This window comes from Balaenoptera ricei, chromosome 19, assembly GCF_028023285.1.
Source record: "Balaenoptera ricei isolate mBalRic1 chromosome 19, mBalRic1.hap2, whole genome shotgun sequence".
Classification (NCBI taxonomy): domain Eukaryota; kingdom Metazoa; phylum Chordata; class Mammalia; order Artiodactyla; family Balaenopteridae; genus Balaenoptera; species Balaenoptera ricei.
Window position 1 is genome coordinate 5,595,700 of NC_082657.1, and position 21,585 is coordinate 5,617,284.

Genomic DNA, 21,585 nt, shown 5'->3' on the forward strand with positions numbered 1-21,585 from the left:
TATGGGTGATTTAAAACTTCTTTATTGTTTATATATGTTTTCTAATTTCTATACATTAAGAATTTATTGTTTTCATAATTTCTTAATAATATTACATTCCCTTCAGGGATTAAATTTTAGCCGCATTCACCTGAGATGTCAAGCTCTGAAAGTAGAGTTACACATGTGGTCCAGAGAACTCAGGGCAGCCTGGGCAGCCCATTCTGGGATCCTGACTGATCAGTTTCAGGAATGAGCTGCTCTGACCTCGCCATGGCAACATATGTAAGTTCACAGAAGGACAAGATACTAGCATCTGAGGACCTGGTTGCTGGGGCCCTCATGTCTAATTCTTTGCTGTAGAATATCTGCCCAGAATCCATCCTGTGACAGTGTGGGGTGGGGGTGGGAGCCCTAATCCAGGAATTAGGGCAGAGATGTTCAAATTTAAATATAGATCAAGTAAATAAATAAATAAATAAATATAGATCAGAAAGCTCATTTTATAAACCCAGAGCCCTGGGTCCCAGTCCCACAGGTTCTGGCTTAGGTTGTGGTGTGACTCAAGAACGTGCATCTTTTACAAGCTTCTCAGAGAATCCTGAGGCAGGAAGCCCAGAGAAAACACTTGGAAACAGATCTGGAGTGTTCCTGGCTCACAAATATTATGCTGGCTGTCTCCCCTCAGTACGCTTAGGTATTGTTTCAAATTACATTTGTGCAAAATAGCCTTCTTTGGAAACCTTTCTAAAATAGCTCCTCCATTACAGCCTGTATACTAGGCTTAATATTTCTCCACAGCATTTAACAGAACTGAAATTCTGATGCGTGTTTATTTTACTCAGTCACCTTCACTAGACTGTATGTTCCATGAAGGCCATGGCTTTGCCTGTTTTGTTCACTGATGTGTCTCCAGTGACAAAAACAGTGCCTGGCACAGTCTAGATGCTCAAAAAATATTTTTAAAGGAATGAATTACTCAACATAGAATTGGGGATTGAATACTGCCACAGGACTGTCTGGCAGATGTCCTTTTTCTCCCCCCTCCCCAAAAGCAGGACTCACCATTTGTAAACTGGACTAAATATCCTTATTATATCAAAGAAATAACTCTGGATAGAGACAAGAGAAGAAGAGCCCTACTGCTAGGAAAAGTAAGAATTTGTTGCCAGTAGACCTTTTCAAAAAGAATTGATAAAGGAGACTCTGACAAAAAAGAAATAACAGAAGGAAACATATGAAACATATGTGACATCAGGAATGAAGAAAAAGGAATGGAAAGGGTGAATGTATCATCAAATATATTAGGCTATTCTCCTTTTGAGTTTTAAAAATTATGTTGGATGGTTGAAAGCAAACATGACAAGTTTACCTGATATGGTTCTCAATTTGTATATAAGTGTCGAATATCATTTGCTGTTAGGGAATTGTAAAGTAAGGCCATCATTATATACTACCACACCCCTGATAGGATGGCTGGAATCAAATATGACAGTGCCAAGTGCTAGAAAAGACATGAAACAGCCAGAGTATTCATACACTGTTGGTGGGAATGTAAATTAGTACAGCCACTCTGGAAAAGTTGGCAGTTTCTTACAAAGTTAAACACAAGCGTAACATATACATATGACTCCTGGGTATTTATCCCAAAGAAACAAATTCTTATGTTCACATAAAATTGGGTACACAGATGTTCATAGATTTTTATTCAAAACAGTGAAACACCAGAAACAACCCAGACATCCGTCAACAGCGAACAGATAAACCCATGGTACATCCATAGAAAAGATTACTAGTCAGTAACAAAAAGTAAAACTATTTATACACCCAACAAATTGGATGGATCTTAAGGGCAATTTGCTGAGGGAAATAAAGCCTATCTCAAAGGATACACACTGTATGATTCTATTTTAATAGCATTCTTAAAATAACAAAGTTGGAGTGATGGAGTGTGATCAGTGGTCACCATGGGTCACGGTTGGGGGAGAGTGTAGCAGGAGGATGTTGTGTTGGCACAATGCTGCATCCCGATTGTGGTGGGGTTTACAGAAATCTATATATGAGATAAAATTTCTTAGAACTCTATATATCAAAAAACAAAACTCATACAAATTAATGCATGCAAACACTATTGAAATCCAAATAAGGTCTATGGTTTACTTAACAGTATTATACCAATGTCATTTTATTGGTTTTGATGATGTATTATGGTTATGTAAGGTAATATCACTGAAGAAGCTGAGTAAGGGTATTCGGGAACTTTGTATATTTTGTAATTTCTTGTAAGTCTATAACTATTTCAAAACAAATTTTAAAAATTTATTTATTTAATTTCTTTAGTTTTGGCTGCGTTGGGTCTTCGTTGCTGCGTGCGGGCTTTCTCTACTTGCAGCGAGCGGGGGCTACTCTTTGTTGAGGTGCGTAGGCAGTGGCTTCTCTTATTGCAGAGCACGGGCTCTAGGCACACGGGCTTCAGTAGTTGTGGCATGTGGGTTCAGTAGTTATGGCTCATGAGCTCTAGAGCACAGGCTCTGGACCTGTGGCACCCAGGCTTAGTTGCTCCACGGCATGTGGGATCTTCCTGGACCAGGGCTCGAACCCGTGTCCCCTGCATTGGCAGGCAGATTCTTAACCACTGCACCACCAGGGAAGCCCTCAAAACAAATTTTAGAAAAATCATTTTTAAGGTGTTTTTGTAAACTACTTAATGCTACTTATAAACTTGGATAAATACATCCAAACATGTTGAATTACATATATGAATATATTCCTTTTCCTTTTGAAATACATAGACTGAAAGAGATGAATTTAGAGTCTAAGAAATGCAAGAGTGAATCATATAATGATATGAGGTGGGCACAGAACACTCCTGCATTGTATATAACATTAAAATTTAACCAGTGTTTAGAGGAGCCCACTTTAAAATTATGGAATCATTGATAATATGGTTCAAGGTATTGTGTCCCAAAATGGACATCAGGTGTACAATAAGTTTAGATTTTTTTTTTTTAATTTTTTTTATTTATTTATATTTATTTTTGGCTGTGTTGGGTCTTCGTTTCTGTGGGAGGGCTTTCTCTAGTTGCGGCAAGCGGGGGCCACTCTTCATCGCGGTGCGCGGGCCTCTCACTATCGCGGCCTCTCCTGTTGCGGCGCACAGGCTCCAGATGCGCAGGCTCAGTAATTGTGGCTCACGGGCCTAGTTGCTCCGCGGCATGTGGGATCTTCCCAGACCAGGGCTCGAACCCGTGTCCCCTGCATTGGCAGGCAGATTCTCAACCGCTGCGCCACCAGGGAAGCCCTAAGTTTAGATTTCTGAGAGAAAACTCAAGTATATGTCATTTTCATGAGGCTTCTTTCCTTCAGTATTCTCTGATATTTTGCTAAAGTTACTCCACATTTAGTGGGTTCATAAACCATTCTATTTCTGTATGAATTCATGAGAAGCGATGAGGCAGAATGTATCACCGAAATCCTGCCATATTCATTGTCATCTGAAAATTTTTCTCCAGCATGCATATCAGGCAACTATTGAGGTTTTATTTCTACGATCATCATATTGCTACTATGAATGAGCTCACTGGTGATCTATTATGATCACTGATGAGATAGGGTTTTTATTCCCACAGAAGGCTTTCCTATTTTCTCCATTCATAAGATTTATCTTAGTATATACTTTTCAGACATATAATTACCTAGAAATGTTTCCTGAAGCCTTTTCTGCATTGTATGTATCAGAGCTTTTTCCTACATGTTAATTTAGACATATAGTGTGAGGTAACTTATCACTGAAGGCACTAGCACATTCTCTGCATTCATTAAATTTCACTCCTATGCAAATTCCATAGTTTCCCAAGGGTGAAATCTAGCAACAGGCTAATCTACACTGACGATAGTCAAGTAGAGCACACTGATGTTTAATGAGTTCACTGAACTGTCATGGTTTGTACCCTGAACAAGTTCACTTGTATATAATGAGTTCAGAGTCACTGCAAAGGATTATGTACCTTGACCTATACGTTTCTCGTGTGTATTAACAAGGCTTGACAGATGAGAGAAAGGTTACCGCCATTTGCTGAATCCACAGAGTCTCTCTCTTTTATGAGTTCTCTGATGTACAACAGGTGCTGAATTTGTGTTGAAGGCTTTCTCACATTAATTGCATACATACAGTTTGTCTCCTGTGTAAATTTTCTGGTGGGTAATGAGACCAATACCAATTATGAATAGGATTTTCCACAGTCAGTACATATAAAGGTAGTTTATCCTGTGTGAAACCCTCTGATGTTGGACAAGGCATATTTTCTTCCTGTAGGTGTGACCATATTCATTGCTTTGTTAAGGTTTGTTTCCATTATGAGTTCTCTGATGTACAATGAGATTCCTCTTTGAGGAGAAGCCTTTTCCACATTCACTGCATACAAAAGGTTTCTCTCCTGTATGAGTTCGCTGATGAACAACTAGACGGCTTTTCACAGTGAAGCCTCTGCCACATTCATTGCAGGCATAAGGTTTCTCTCCAGTATGAATTTGCTGATGTAAAATGAGCTCTGTTTCCATGACAAAACCTTTTCCACATTCGCTGCATATATAGGACCTCTCTCCCATATGAATTTGCTGGTGTACGATGAGATAGCGTTTCATTGTGAAGCCTTTTCCGCACTCATTGCACGTAAAGGGTTTCTCTCCAGTATGCGTTCGCTGATGTACCACAAGATTGCTCTTAAAGGCAAAACCTTTTCCACATTTATTGCATATATAGGGCTTCTCTCCAGTGTGAGTTCGCTGATGTAACATCAGTCCACTATTCACGATGAAGCCTTTCCCACATTCGCTGCATCTATAAGGTTTCTCACCCGTATGCGTTCGCTGATGCACAACCAGCCGACTCTTCAACGGGAAGCCTTTCCCACATTCACTGCAGACGTAGGGTTTCTCTCCAGTGTGAGTTCGTTGATGTATGATGAGCATGCTCTTCACAGTGAAGCCTTTTCCACATTCATCACATACGTAGGATTTCTCTACTGTATGATTTCTCTGATGTACAATCAGATTACTCTTCCTGGGAAACCCTTTTCCACATTCATTGCACACATATGGCTTCTCTCCTGTATGAGTTCGCTGATGTTCAATCAGACGACTCTTCATGGTGAAACCTTTCCCACATTCATTGCATATGTAGGGTTTCTCTCCTGTATGGTTTCGTTGGTGTATGATGACATAGTGCTTTGTGGTAAAGCCTTTCCCACATTCACTGCAGATGTAGGGTTTCTCTCCTGTATGAGTTCGCTGGTGTATAGTAAGTATGCTCTTCCCAGTGAAGCCTTTTCCGCATTCACTACATACGTAGCATTTCTCTCCAGTATGGTTTCGCTGATGTACAATGAGATTACGCTTCCCTGGGAAGCCTTTTCCACAGTCACTGCATATGTAAGGTTTCTCTCCAGTGTGAGTTCGCTGGTGTTCAATCAGACGGCTCTTCATGGTGAAGACTTTTGCACAATCACCACATATAAAGGATTTCTCTCTCTTGTGAATTCTCTGATGTTCATTGAGCCTGGACTTTCGGGAGAATACTTTTGCACACATACTGCATCCATAAGGTTTCTCTCCTGTATGAACTCTCTGATGGTCAGTGAGCTGAGACTTCTTAACAAAGGCTTTCCCACATTCACCGCATATGTGGGCTTTCTCTACATTGTGAGTTCCTTGGTGCTTAATGATTTGGGACTTACTACTGATGGGTTTTGCACTTACAGGGCATTGAACTGGAGAATTAAATTCTTCATGCTTACCATGCAGAAATGATTTCCCATCTCCGTTACATTTAGTAGAGTTCTTAATTTCATAGCTTTGGCCCTGGCTGACTAAACTTAAATGTGATTTCAAAGTTTTTATATAGAACTCAAACATATCATTATTTTGCCTGAAAGAGAAATGACTTTTGCTTTGAGGAACAGGATTTCCAAATGCATTATGTTCCTGGTATTGTTCTCTACCTTTCAGCATTCTTTGATTTTCCCAGTCACCCTGCAGATGATTACCAACTTTGCCAGTTTCTAGGAAAGAAGAGAACAATGAGCCCTTTTTATTATTGTTTGGAATAAAATTGTTTTAAAAATTCCTTGGTTTTCTTAAAAAAATGGCACCTTAGTGGCAACCCTATGATAACAGTATAAAAGAAACACCATGTATAAATGTTCCTTATTTCTTACACATGGTAAAAACACAGTAATATAAACAAACCAAAAGGAAAAAAGCAGTTAATGTACCAATAAGGTTAGGCAGTTGACAATCTATGTAGACTTGGCTGCTCTCTAAATAGGAAATTGCAAAACATGCAGAGGTAGTAAAATACACGCAAGTCTTTTTTTTTTTTTTTTTTTTTGGCCTCACTGTGCAGCTTGCAGGATCTTGGCTCCCTGAGTAGGGATCGAACCCAGGCCCACAGCAGTGAAAGCACGGAGTCTTAACCACTGGACCACCAGGGAACTGCCAAGCAAGTCATTGTTAGCAGCAAATGAGAGGGTATGGAGGAACAGAGCTTGAAAAGACACAAGAACACAGAGGTGGAAGAGACAACTGATCCAAAATGATGAGGGTTGCATTTGTTCACTCCAAAACTATTCATTGAATGGCTCCCATGTGCAAGGCACTGTGTTGGCGTTTGAGATATATAAAATATGCCTTACTTACTTTCACTTCTCATAAATTCCTGTTAGGGAAACCCAAATAAAAAAGAAGGAAAGAAAAAAAGTAGGGAGTTGGAGATTGCTAAATGTGGTTTGAAGGAGCAATGGAGATGGTGGCAAGCGGAGGAAATGAGGATATGTTGAATACTTGCATAAAGAAAAGGCAAGGTTGGGGCTTCCCTGGCGGTCCAGTGGTTAAGACTCCGGACTTCCAGCGCTTCCACTGCAGAGGGGGTGGATTCCATCCCTGGTCGGGGAACTAAGATCCCACATGCCGCACAGCCAGAAAAATTTTTTTAATGTTAAAAAAAAAAAAAAAAAAAGAGAAAAAGCAAGGTTAACTGATGGGGTCAGTGCAGAGAGTGGTCTTTGAAAGTGAGGAACCCAGGATTACTCTGCTAACTGTATGGCCTGAGCCAATGGTTTGGTAAAAGCATCTCCAATTGTGATGAGGAAGAAGATTACTGAAATCCACATGTAGGAAAAAAAAGTGTGCATTGTGGAACCTAAACTTTGAGATGATATTAGATGTGCAGTACAGAAATCAAGAAGCCAGGTAGAGGTATAAGTGGAGGAAACAATGTGGAAATAATATGTGCATACTACTCAAGAAAAGAGGACTGGATGTGTTGGGAGGACATGTAGAATGAAAGATGATGACGGTACAGAACCAACGTCTTAGACATTCCAACACTCAGGAGTTTGGGGATTCTTTAAGCCCACTTAGAGGATCCAAATTCTGACTATAGAAATCAGGGAAATATGCATACTGAGGTGTATAGAATAAACGTATTTGTAACCTGGCAAGTAACTGTAGAGGACTGTAAACTGAGATAATCTCTTGTGTTGTAATCCTGTTCCTAAATTTGCTTCTGTAGACCACCATCAAAACTAACTTTCCAAAAAAAAAAAAGCTAACTTTCCAAAAACATCAAACATATTAGTGGATAACTCGTATAATCAAAACTCTAACCTTTAGTCTATCTGTGTCACGTTATCCTATGTTCCATTCATAGTGAAACAGGGCAACAATGACTGTTAGGAAATTTTGCAACTGGCCGTGTACCATGTAGTCATCTTCGGAAGCTAATGGAATATGGAAACTGTCGCCTTTTTCAATCACTTTCTGCATTCAGTAGAGAAGTCGTATCCAAATTTTTCCCATGTCAACGTCCCTAATAAACTCTTCACTTGCCACCAGCAGCATCTACTTCAGTAACTCTACATTTGCATCTAGGTTGGCAACAGGTTGTACTAAAGGACCAACTTCCTCCTTTAAGACCAGGTTTTTTTTTTTTAAAGAACATCTGACTGTTCCTTATTATTGCTATCCTACTGCCACCAGGTGAAAGGTAAGACAGCCTAGAGCTATAAAAATACAAAACCTACCAACCCTCCACTATGCTACCTCAATTACTCACGTAGCAAATCCAAACAGTCATCCTGGCAAGAAAAGTATACATCACCGTGAATATTCCATGGATTCATGTTTCCACTCCACTCCTCCTCCTGAAGAGACCTTCTAACACTGGCTTTCATTTGCCTGACTTCAGGCCACTCTTTTGATAGTCAATCCCAAGGGCTTGCACATTTCTTATTTCATGCCTTCATTCCTAACTCATGGCATCATCTTCCTAATTCAAAATGTAGATACACCTTGTACATATCATGCTGTCATTCCCACTCTGACTGTATTACTATAAGCTCTATTTCCTCTGTTTTTCTAAAGGAATCCCTTTATTGTCCATTTGTACAGTTACCTTCAGTGAAGACTGAACCTCACCCTAAGAGAGGTCTGGCCCTTGCCCTTGGCTATTGGGAGGTGATCTCTAGGCCCCTGGAATGTCCTGCCTGATAGGAGTGTCTTTGTTTGCCTGGTGGCTTTGGCCACCAGACAGTCTAACAATGTGATTTATGACATGGGCTTTGGGCCACACCATATCAGTTACAACCTTTGGAGGAAATGGAGACTATAGGTATTAGCCTGACTTCTGGAGGGGCAAAAGACATATTTCCATGTGGGAAATATGTGATTGAATCCCAATGAAAACTCTGGATACCAAAGGCTGAGCCTTTGGTTGCTAATACTATGTGTATTATCACACATCATGGCTGGGAGGACATAATGCCAACCACGAGTCTGGAAGCACCACATTTGGACCCTTCCAAGAGTCCGTATGACCCAAGAATTCCACTCCTAGATATATACCAAAGAAAAATGAAAACATACGTTCACAAAAAAGTTGTACATGAGTGTTCATAGCAGCATAATTCAAAAAAGCCAAAAAGTGGATACCACCCAAATGTCCATCAATAGATAAATGAGTAAATAAAATGTGGTATATCCATACAATGGAATATTATTTGGCAATAAAAAGGAATGAATTACAGATACATGTTAGAACTTCTATGGAAGAATTTCAAAAACATTATGATAAATGAAAGAAGTCTTTCACAATAGACCACATAGTTTATGATTCTATTTATATTAAATATCCAGAACAGGCAAATCTACAGAGATAGAAAGTAGATTAGTGCTCGCCTAGGGCTGAGGGCTTAGGAGGAAACTTTTATAAAGTGATGAAAATCTTCCAAAGTTGCTGTTGGCGATGGTTACATAACTCTCTTAATATACTACAAAACAGTGAATTGTATGCTTTAAGTTGGCAAATTGTAGCATATGTGAATTACCTCAGTAAAGCTGTTAAAAAAAAAACAAGAGTATAATGGGAAAAACAAATGATTTAGGGAAATGAATACAATGCTAACACCTATGATGAGCCAAAGGAAAATCAGAAATAGCAAATGTATGAAGGAAGTAAACTGAAGGAGACATAAACTGCGACTTAGGCAGAACTGATGTAGATGTAAAAGAGTCTTTTCTAGTTAAAACAGTCAACAACAGAGACCTCTAAGATGAGAACTCCATAGGCGGAGAATAACATTCAAGATAATACCAGCATGGACAGGGTAAGCTGTGCAGTATTAAAAGAGAATCTAACATTAAAATAGGATGGTGGAAAGGGTTTTTTTGTGGAGAGAAGATGATTCCTATTCCTCATGCAGGAACTCAGAAATCTTAGACCAGTAAAAGATCTAGAACATCTAGAACTCAAAGTATAGCAATATAGACAATAGTAAGGGAGATAGCAATTTGGAGTCTCAGCCAGAAAACAGATAGAGCTTAATTCATGAGACTGAAAGAAAATTTTGAGAAAATGGAAAGCAATACCTTTGAAGAACCTCAGAATGGTGGTGGGGGGGTGGGCAGGAGAGTGCGGTAGTCAGAAAACAGTGATGAATTCAAAGATCTCTCCTTGGAGCAAGACCTGGAATTTCATAGCCAGAGAGGTGGAAGGGATTTGTGACAGGGTTCAAAGGAGAGGGTTACAGAATCCAAGGAAGAAGAAAACGAGGCAAACAAACAAAAATCAAGATGTAAAATAAAATCAGCAAGGAACAGATCTCAGAAGAGAAAAAAAGGGGTATATTTACCTCTCAAGACCTAAAAGTTCTCTTATGGGGAAAGAGATAACATGGAGGCACGGTATCCTCAGACACCGTCCCAGCCTTCTCGCACTGACTATGATGTCTGCATTTACCCAGGTGGTCCTCACTCACCTGGACAGGTTTGACTGTGGATTTCATCTTCTATTGTCCACGGTTCTTCCCCTCGTTCCAACTTGGACAGTGCATCTGGTTTGCTGACCCGATACCCTGTTCATGGGAAACGATAGAAGACTGAGACCCACTGAATTGGGCTGGGGTCTGTTGGGATGGGAGAATGTTACATTTGAGGGACCGGTTTTCACATCTGCCAAGCGGAGGCTTTTCACTCAGGAAAGACTCATGGGATATTGTGATATAATAATATATATTTGGTCTCCGCCCCCAGTTCCTGGCACAGAGCTTCTAAAGCCCTTGTGGGGACTTCCCTGGTGGTCCAGTGGTTAAGACTCTGTGCTTCCACTGCAGGGGGCGTGTGTTTGATCCCTGGTCAGGGAACTAAGATGGCGCGTGGCACAGCCAAAAAATAAAAATAGGGACTCCCCTGGTGGCGCAGTGGTAAAGAATCCACCTGCCAATGCAGGGGACACGGGTTCGAGCCCTGGTCCTGGAAGATCCCACATGCTGTGGAGCAACTAAGCCCACATGCCACAACTACTGAGCCTGCACTCTAGAGCCCACACTCTAGAGCCCACGAGCCACAACTACTGAGCCTGCGTGCCACAACTACTGAAGCCCGTGTGCCCTAGAGCCCACGTGGGGCAACTACTAAGCCCGCGTGCCTAGAGCCCATGCTCCAAAACAAGAGAAGCCACCGCAATGAGAAGCCCACGCACCACAATGAAGAGTAGCCCCCGCTTGCCGCAACTAGAGAAAAGCCCGCATGCAGCAACAAAGACCCAACGCAAACAAAAATAAATAAAATTTTTAAATAAATAAATAAATAATAAAAATAAAATAAAGCCCTTGTAATTTCCTATGTGACGGGCTGGCAGGAACCTATTCTGTTACAGCACTTGGTTTAAGTTCCAGTTCCTGACACAAGAACTTCTAGCACCCTTGGTGTCCAGAGTGATGGCTGTCTTCTGTGTGCTAATGAGATGACTGGTGGCTGGGGGTCCCTAGAGAGCTTCAGGGTGGAGGCTGGCTGCCAGAAAGACCAAGGCATGAGTAGAAGGTTGGAAATTTCAGCTCTAACTCCCTAACCCCTCCACGGGGAGGGAAGGGGCTGGAGACTGAGTTAATCACCCATGGCAAATGACTTAAGAAATCACGCTTACACAATGAAATCGCCACAAAAACTCCTAAAAAACCAGGTTGGGGGAGCTTCCGGGTTGGTGATCACATCAAGGTGACACACTTGGGGCGGGCATGGAAGGCCCACACTCCTTCCCCCATACCTCACCCTGGGCATCTCTTCCATTTGGCTATTATCCTTTATAATAAACTGGTAATGGTAAGCAAAGTGCTTTCCTGAGTTCTGTGAGCCGTTTTAGCAAATTACCAAACCTGAGGGATGGGTAGTGGGAATGCCCAATTTAAGGTCAAGTCGGACAGAGGTGTGGGCACCCTGGGTACCCAATACGTTCGACTAGCGTCTGAAGTGAGGGCAGTCCTGCGGGACTGAGTCCGTAAGCCTGTGGGATCTGATGCTGACTCTGGGTGTTTAGTGTCAGAAAAGGATTGAGTTTCGGGACACCCAGTCCATACCTGGAGAGTAGGAGAACTGGTTTTGGGGATAGAAAAAACCCCACACATTTGGTGTCAGCTGTGTTGGTAGTAAAAACAACTCATGGCACATTGTATACACCCTTTTATCAGGAGCCAGAGGAGGCACTGAGAATCTGCCATTAGGGCACTGCAGTGACTTCGAAGTATAAGCAGCTGAGGAAGGAAAGGCCACTGACTGGAGACCCTCTGAGGGACCCAGGGGAGCCGTCCTCACCCACGGACAGCAGGTTGCTATAGTTCTCCAGCATCACGTCCCGGTACAGGTCCTTCTGAGGAGGGGCCAGGAGCTGCCACTCCTCCCACGTGAAGTCCACGGCCACATCCTTGAATGACAGGGTTTCCTGTAATAACAGAGTCCTGTTTAATGCGAGTGTTTCTCTTTGGCTGACTCATAAGGAATAAAAAGGAAGCTGTCCTGCTCATATTACTATGATTTTGACACCAATTCCGATGTGTATGTCTTTTTAAACACATCACCAGGCAATTCTCTGACACCAGCTGTGTGTCCTACAATTCAATTCTGACATGATCGACCGGAAGAGAGCATCACATGCCACAGGGTAAGAGGCCAGTCCCATGAGACCCCACGTCCACCCCACTCCAGATGCCAAATGCAAGTCCAGGTTGTCACCTGTGCTCCTGACTAACCAGCTATAGATGGGAGGTTCCAGTGACCCCCTCTTTGGGTTTGATTAATTTGCTGGAGCAGCCCAGAGAGCTCGGGAAAACAGTTTACTTACTGTTCACCAGTTTATTACAAAAGCATATGATAAAGGATACAGATTTCATCCAGACGCAAGAGCTGCACAAGGCAAGCTATGTGGAAAGCAGCTTGGAGCTTCTGTGCCCTCTCCTGGTGCCCCTCCAGCACCTCCATGTGTTCACCATCCCAGAAGCTCTCTAAACCCCATACCTTTGGGATTTTTATGGAGGCTTCATCACGTAGGCGTGATTGATCATTAACTCTATTTCTAGCCCCTCCCTCTTCTGTGGATAATGGGGAATGGGATGGAAGGTTCCAAGCTTCTGATCATGGCTTGGTCTTTCTGGTGACCAGGTCCCATCCCGGAGCCCTTCAAATGTTGCCTCATTAGAAAGAAAGGCACTCCTATCACCCAGGAAATTCCAAGGGACTTAGGAACTCTATCAGAAACCAGGATCAAAGACCAAATTTTACAACAAAATATGCTCTTAGTACTCTTTTTAAAAAAATTTTATTGAAATATAGTTGATTTACAATGTCATGTTTATTTCTGCTGTACAGCAAAGTGATTCAGTTATATATATATTCTTTTGCATATTCTTTTCCATTATGGTTTATCACAGGATACTGAATATAGTTCCCTGTGTTACACAGTAGGACCTTGTTGTTTATCCATTCTAAATAGAATAGTTTGCATCTGCTAATCCCACACTCCTACTCCATCCCTCCATCACCCCCAGTGCCCCTTGGAAACCGTAAGTCTGTTCTCTATGTCTGTGATTCTGTTTCTGTTTTGTAGAGAAGTTCACTTGTGTCATTCACTTGTATATAGATTCCACATATAAGTGATGTCATATGGGAGCTCGTAGTACTCTTATTATTTAGGAAATTACAAGGATTTTAGGGGCTCTGTGCTAGGAATTGGGGTCAAAGAGCAGAAGATTCTCAGAGCACCCCTATTTATAAGGGTTTTAGGAGCTCTATGTCAGGAACTAGGGGCAGAGACCAATGTGTATATTTCTTATTATTTCACAAAAGGCTAACATCATATTAGATACACTGAAAATATAACGAGTGAACTGGAATATGCATTTAAAAAAAATAACTAAAGATGAAGCAGACACAGAAAGAGATAGAAAATATAAAGGAGAGTTTACTAAATATGGAGAATACAGTGAGGTCTAACATAGGCCTCTACATAGTTTTTGAAAGAGATTATAGAGAAACAGAGAAGTGATATGAAGATCTCAGGAATTAAGAAAATTTTAGAACTGATTAAACATCCTGTAACTCAGACTCAGCCAGCCAGCAAAGCCAAGCAGGAAATCTGCTTCTAGATGAGTGAGACTGAAACTATAGAACATCACTTGCAAAAGTCAGATTCGGAAACCAACCAGAAAGAAAAGACTCGGGCTTCCCTGGTGGCACAGTGGTTAAGAATCTGCCTGCCAATGCAGGGGACACGGGTTCAAACCCTGGTCCAGGAAGATCCCACATGCCGCGAAGCAACTAAGCCCGTGAGCCACAACTACTGAGCCCGTGCTCTAGAGCCCGCGAGCCACAACTACTGAGCCCACGTGCCACAACTACTGAAGCCTGCATGCCTAGAGCCCGTGCTCCACAACAAGAGAAGCCACTGCAATGAGAAGTCCGTGCACCGCAACGAAGAGTAGCCCCCACTCGCCACAACTAGAGAAAGCCCACGCGCAGCAACGAAGACCCGATGCAGCCTAAAATAAATTAAAAAAAAAAAAAAGAAGTGATGAGGAAAGGATTAAAAAAAGAAAGAAAAAAGAAAAGACTCATTACCATCAAAAGAAAGACAAAGTTGATGAAATGAAAACAACAGAAGCCAGAAAAATGTTGTGATGAATATATATTTGGTTTTTGCCCTTGGTTCCTGGAACACAGTTCCAAAAAACCGTGGGCTCTCTAGGGTGATAAGAGTATCTTTTGTGTGCTCATGAGATGACTGGTGCCTGGTCCCCAGAAAGACCCCCAACCTCCAGGGAGGGAACTGGCATTGGGGGTTGAGTTCAGTCCCCAATAGCCAGTTATTTAATCAATTTGTGCCTATATCAGAAAACCACCATAAAAACCCCTAAAACATCAGGTTCAGAGAGCTTCCGGGTTGGTGAACACATAGAGGTGCTGGCGGGCTGGTGCCCCCAGGGAGGAACTTCCGCGCCCCTTCCCCCATGCCTCGCACTATGCATCTCTTCCATCTGGCTATTCCTGAGTTGTAGCCTTTAGAATAAACCAGTGAATGTACATAAAGAGCTTTCCTGAGTTCTGTGAGTCATTCTAGTGAATTACCAAACCTGAGCAGGGGATTGTGGGTACCCCCGGATTTAGAGCTGGTCATCAGAAGCTTAGGTAACAGCCTGGGACTCTTGACAGGCACCTAAAGTGGGGGCAGTCTTGTGGGACTGAGCTCTTACCTTGTGGGATCTGACGCTAACTCCAGGTAGTTAGTGGCAGGATTGAGTTGAATTGTAGGACACCCAGTTGGTGTCTGGAGAGTCATAGAATTAGGAGGTGTGAGGAAAATACCCACACATTTGGTGTTAGAAGTGCTCTGGATAACAACAGTTCAGCAGTGTGGGAAGTCTTCAATGTCCTCATCCTGTGGCCATGCAGCCTAGGCCCAAATGCCACCAGGGAACGCAGTGAGACCTGCTTGTCAACCGAGCTGCCAGATGAGGGGAAATCTGATGGGATAATCTATCCCTGTGTTCTTGCAGAGATTACATCATAGAGAAGAGAGTTACCTGGTTGAGCAAATTCTTTTCTTTTTCTTTCTTAAAAGAGGCGGCAAATTCTTAACACTGCTGATTTTACCACCTTCTGAATTTTTTCACATGAGATATAGATGCATCTGGAAAAATGAAAACTTAGGTTCCTACCTAATTTCACACTCAAAAATAGTTTTTCTCCTGTTTAGAGTCCTAGCCATAAAACAAAAGAATCTGTGAAAGGAATAGAGACAAATATGAATTATGTTCATGTCACAAACCAAAAACCATAAAAGGAAATAAGTAGCAAGCTTTATAAGAGGAAAAATTAAAACGTCTGCATTGAAAAAGTTATCGTGGATAAAGCTGAAAGAAAAGTGACAAGCTGGGAAAATATTTTTTATAAACAAAAGAAAGAATCAATATGTAGTGGATAGGCATGACTCCTATTAATCAGTAAGAAAAAAAATCATTTTGTTAATGTAAAAATGATAAGGACAGGCATATCACAAGAGAAAAAGAATCCAACTGGCCAATAAATACACAAGATGGATTTCAACCTCACCTATGATGAGGTAAATGCAAAATAAGGTAAAAGAATAAACATTGGACCATTCAGATTGATGAAATTATACAATTTGATAATGTCCTATTATTAAGTACTGGCAAAGATTTAAGGCATGGATGATCTCACACATCACTTACTATGTAGCAGGCATGAAATGGAGCAGGACCCAATGGGGCCTCCCCAGGACAGATAGACACACACACACACACACCACACACCACCATGTCCTCAGCCTGCCTTTTGTCTGCAGAAAAACTTTAAAGAATAAATTTAATCAGAGAAGTGAGAAAATGCAGACACAAAGGAATCAGTCCAACAAGACCAAATAAGAATAGTTTAGTCATTAAACAAAGTCAAGGACCTTTAGTTCCTCTTCCAGGGGTACAGATAATATTCTGAGCCATATCCTTTGAGCTGTTTTGTAGGTACTGAAACCCTCACCAGTTGGAAGAAGTTAACTACATGATAACCAGACTGTAGCCATGACACAAGCTGCCAAAATTCTAAGAACTGGCTTCAAGGAAATGGGAACAAACCAACCGTGGAACTAAAGATTAACTGTACTGAACACAATCAAGAGGACGCCGATCAGATCATGGCATGACCCATTTCAAGATGACTGCCAGAGCTGACGATGCTGTTTCTGCATGTAACCCCCTCCCTCTGTCTATACAGCCCTGAAACTCCCCTTTAAAAGCTCTGGCCCGCTGACTGGCAGTGGGGAGTTGGCCTCTGGACACGAGTCCACCCTCTTCCCCCAGTTGCCAGCCTCTGGAATAAAACAAACTTTCCTTTCCGCCAACCTTGCCTCTCGAGTTATTGGCTTTCAAGCAGCGAGCAGCCAGACCCGACTTTTGGTAACAGACACTCATCTAAATGCTTTACATAGTTTGACTCATTTCTTTGAGTACAATTATAGATGAATGGAATTTTATACAGCTAATATTCACAAAACCATTGCAGTCATTATTCTATTAGATGCTCAAATTATACTATCTTAGGCCAAAGGGATGTTCTTTAGAGTATAATTCCACTGATGCACAAAACATAACAGACGTATTTATGTACACAGATATGTACATGAACCCACATGCATTTATAAATAGGCACACATCTACAGGTGCACACACAGAGTCAGTAACAGTTACACATTATGTTCCAACACTAGTCATTTACTAGGAATCATATAAACACTATGTTCTTGATCCTACTTTGCCATGGCGTTGGAGTTTATCTTCAAAGTTTATTTCTCTCTAGATACTGAACTGATTTTTTTTTTTTACAGGCGTCTACAAATGCATTAAGGAATAAAGGAGAGAATAAAACAAGACATGAGTCACCTGGGCCTGGATCATTTTCTTCTGTTCTCTGAAAATAGCTGGCAACGTAGAGGCTCTGTCTTTGTCTCTTCTGGTTATACCGAAATTTCTAGTTAGATATAACAGTTGCCAAAGTATCCCCAGAAATAACAATATCTAGGTCCTGGAAACTCCTCTTTCTTCATTCATATCTTGTCTCTTGTTAGCACCTGTGGGTTGAAAAGCAAAATTACTTCTGGAATTATATTCCTTCTTCCTGTGCACTCACCTTAACACGTGGTCCCCAGTATTTCTGTCTCTTCATTTGATTCCCCAGAGAATTTCACACCTTGGGCAAATGAAACCTAACTCACTGAATATATGGAAGTAGCATGAATTTGAAAGGGAAAGTGGCAAAGGAGAATCAGCACAGTACTATATTTCAGTAGCAGGTAATTTTCAGACAAGTATAGAAATGAGGTCATCTGGGCAGTGAGAAACTGTAAATTCTTCCTTTAAACTTTGATGCCCTCAAGCCTCTTTAAAAGTCTTCATATCCCCTGTTTACATACACATTTTAATATGAGGGACAATAAACACATCAAAAAAAGAAGAGAGAGAAAAGGAACATGAGCCATAAATACATATTTTAAAAACAATTCAAAAATTATAAATACTGGGAAAGGAGCAGCCTTTAAATATTCACATATAGAACCTGAAATGAAATATGCAGTCAACCTGCAGGAGGAATGATAAAAACAAAACTTAAAAGATTACTAAATTGAGGTCTTCCCTGGTGGCGCAGTGGTTGAGAATGTGCCTGTCAATGCAGGGTACACGGGTTCGAGCCCTGGTCTGGGAAGATCCCACATGCCGCGGAGCAACTAGGCCCGTGAGCCACAACTACTGAGCCTGCGCGTCTGGAGCCTGTGCTCCGCAACAAGAGAGGCCGCGATAGTGAGAGGCCCGCGCACCGCGATGAAGAGTGGCCCCCACTTGCCACAACTAGAGAAAGCCCTCGCACAGAAACGAAGACCCAACACAGCCATAAACAAATAAATAAATAAATAAAAATTTAAAAAAAAATTACTAAATTGAAATATGCTGAATTTTTCTTCCCCCAAACTTTCATCTCTTCGGGTTCAAAAGGAAGGGGTGCTGTAGGGAGCCAAAAGGGATTAGAAAATTTGTGGTGGGGCGGGGACTTGGACCTGAAGCTTTCAGGGAATGTTAACTAACGTTCACCAAGTCTGTCCCAGCAGCCAAAGTCTGGGCTCAACACACGCACCTACCAGGGCTCCTGAGCCTCCGAGCCTTCGGCTGCCACACATCCCTGCACGAAAGACGGTGACCATTACCCCACCGGATTAATACCAAACCAGGTCAGATACACACATACACTGACCTCCCTTAACGGTTCCCCGACCTTTGAGCTCCAAATTATCCGAGAACCCGAACAAGTCTCCGCATTCATTGACGAACCCCACGCCACCAGCTGTCAATCACCCCCGGAGACCTTAAACCCTGACCTCAGGACTCTCGGTAGTTGATCTGTTCAGACCTTTAATCGCTGACCACCAGAGCCCCCCATGATTGACCCCAAAGACACCCCGATCATAGAGATTGTACTGACTCCTCCACGCTCCCTTCAAAAACAAAACCAAACCACCATCCGCCCTCGCGCTACCTTCCCAGACTCAAAGGAGCCACAGCCCACCTAAAGGCCGACAGACCGCCCCCATCCCCGCCTTTTCTGCAGCCAGACCCACACACCCACCTGGTTCTCTCCTGAACCTGCAGCGACCTCTTCAGGGCCTCACTTTAGCCCCCAAACTTTTACTTCTGGTCCCCTCGCCCAGCCCCCTCTCCCGAGACCAACCGACAAGGGTCAGCTGCGTTTGTACCGCGTTTCTATGGGGAACGGATTGGCCGTTTCCGGCTTTTCCTTATGAGGTAATACGTCCGCGCCGCCACCACCGCCTCGGCGCGCTGGCGTCGCCATCTTTGCGCACCTGACGTACAGAAGGTGTGGGGGCCGCTGAGAGACCACGGCTGAAAGCTCTCCTGTTTCCTGGTACCTCAGCCCCTTAAAGGAAAATGGGGAGATTTTAAGAGGCTCGAGCTCATACAAAGCAAACGTGACGTGGGGGTAAATTCGTTTGAATGGACAGGGCCCGCTTGTGGACGGTGAACGGCGCCAGTTTTTCAAAGGCCAGAGCCCATCAAGACCGAAAGGGCGCAGGCGTACATTCTGAGCGGCTGTTAACGGCTGTGACGTCTCGGCTCCGTGGGAAATTAAAATTGCTTCTGGACACCTCGATAACTGGTTTAATTGCGAAAAGATTTAGAGGCCGTATGAAAACTTCAGCGTGCTTGGCAAAAAAAACCTGGCGGCGCGCTGTAGCCGTTTCGGGTTTGCGCCGTTGGGCAGGAGCACCGTGGACGCGGCCATCTTAGAGGAGATTCGGTGTCCGTACTGCGGGGCAAATGCTGTCTGCGGAGCTCGGCGTGGAACTGGCAGATGGAAGTGTTTGGGGAAGACCAAGGTTTGGAAAAGTGACAGTACGGGGGATGCAGCGATCACAAAGTGAGCGGAAACGGTGGTCGGTGTGAGCCTCTTCCCAACCGTGCTCCTTACCCAGCCCAAATGCAAAACCTGCTACATCCTGGGCAGCACTGGACCGCCTTCTGTCACTACAGATTAGTCTGCGTTCTTTTCATAAAATTAGTGTTTGTGCTGGCTTCTTTCACATAGCACGACTGTTTTGAAATTCATCATTTTTTTAAAAATATATTTATATATTTATTTATTTGGTTGCGGCTCACAGGCTCCTTAGTTGCGGCAGGCGGGCTCCTTAGTTGTGGCATGCGAACTCTTAGTTGTGGCATGCATGTGGGATCTAGTCCCCTGACCAGGGATGGAACCCGGGCCCCTTGTATTGGGAGGGCGGAGTCTTATCCACTGTGCCACCAGGGAAGTCCTGAAATTCATCATTTTTAAAGTATCAATAGTTCGTTCCTTTTTTGTTGCTTTAGTATTCATTGTTGGATATTCCAAAATTTAATCATTCACCACTTGGTGGACCTTTGCATTGTTTCCAGTTTTTTGGATACTGCCAGTGGAACTTCTATGAACATTCGTGTGCAAAAAATAAAATGACCTCAAAGAACTGGTTTTCCCACAGTCCTATGCATCTTCATCAGGTCACCAAGAAGTCTTTGCCAGCCATTTACAGGGCTGCTACCCATTTCTAGCCCTACTCCAGCTCATATTCCCTTCCTCCTTTCATCCCAGCCCTGAGCTAGAACGCTCATTCACCCAGGGGAAACAGATCTTGAGAACACAGGCTGTGCACAGATGCAAGGTTCACCTACTTTCTTCAATTACATTCAACCCGATAGGACCTTATAAGTCTCAGAAAGCACCTGATAAAAGTCATATAACGAAAGATCAAAGCAGGAAGTCAGTTTCATTTTCTCTCACTGGACCATCATTACCATGCTGGCCCAATCTCTCACCTGAGATACTAGAATTGTCCCTGCTTATTTCCTTGACCCATGTGATCTCATCTTCATAGAACAGGCAAGGTGATTCTTGTAAAACGCAAATCAATCATGAAATTTTCCTGTTCTCAATGATCTAATGACTACATTACAGGATTGAATAAATATTAGATGGCCAAGTTTAGGTGCTTAAAAATATTATGTTGAAGTAAATTTACCCGATAATCCAGGGTTTGTGATGGAAATGTAGGACAGCTACTGCATAGCAAATTTCCATTTCTTGTTCTTCAAGCAGGACTCAAGTTTTTTTAGCAGGATATGTTTAATAGATCAAGGGAAAGACTCTGGATAAGAAGAGGGGTAAGAGCCCCGCTCATAAGAGTAAGAAGGAATGAAAAAGATAAGGAAAATTACATGTCTAATTGAGCAGGTCACAGAGGGGATGGAATCTTTGAAGTGATGGTAACTCTCAAAGGTGATAGGTCTGTGAACAAATAAATACAAGGTTTCTTCTTGAGTACCTCCCAAGGGGATCTTACCTCTTTTCATCTCCTATACTTTGTTCCAATGTACAATGAAACTGACCTTCGGGATGAAACCATTTCCACAATCTACATATAGAGGGTTTCTCTCCAGTCTGAGTTTTCTGAGGTAAAATGAGACGTGATTCAATGAGGAAGGCTTTGCCACATTTAGCATATACGTAAGGTTTCTCTCTGTATGGATTTTCTGGTGTTCGGTGAGCCTGGACTTTGTGGTATATGCTTTCCCACGTATGCTACATCCATGGGGGTCTCTCTCCCAGGTGAATTCTCTGATGTTTAGTGAGCCGAGACTTCCTGATGAAGGATTCTCCATATTCACTGCA

At 42.5% G+C, this 21,585-nt stretch overlaps 1 protein-coding gene across 3 annotated transcripts; it reads right to left on the minus strand.

Annotated features, from left to right (window-relative positions):
* Positions 1–1,944: 1,944 nt before the first annotated feature.
* ZNF432 (zinc finger protein 432) lies at positions 1,945–19,942 on the minus strand. Of its 3 annotated transcripts, XM_059905925.1 has the most exons (6): positions 18,991–19,942; positions 17,256–17,443; positions 15,384–15,490; positions 12,124–12,250; positions 10,293–10,388; positions 1,945–6,038 (listed from the first exon to the last, which is right to left on the minus strand). In XM_059905925.1, the coding sequence occupies exons 4-6, from the start codon at positions 12,155–12,157 to the stop codon at positions 4,318–4,320; spliced, it is 1,851 nt and encodes a 616-aa protein (XP_059761908.1). In that variant the 5' UTR covers positions 12,158–12,250; positions 15,384–15,490; positions 17,256–17,443; positions 18,991–19,942; the 3' UTR covers positions 1,945–4,317. The 3 variants fall into 3 exon arrangements, with proteins under 3 accessions (XP_059761908.1, XP_059761906.1, XP_059761907.1); XM_059905923.1 differs by lacking the exon at positions 15,384–15,490; XM_059905924.1 differs by lacking the exons at positions 15,384–15,490; positions 18,991–19,942 and adding an exon at positions 18,502–18,977.
* Positions 19,943–21,585: the final 1,643 nt, after the last annotated feature.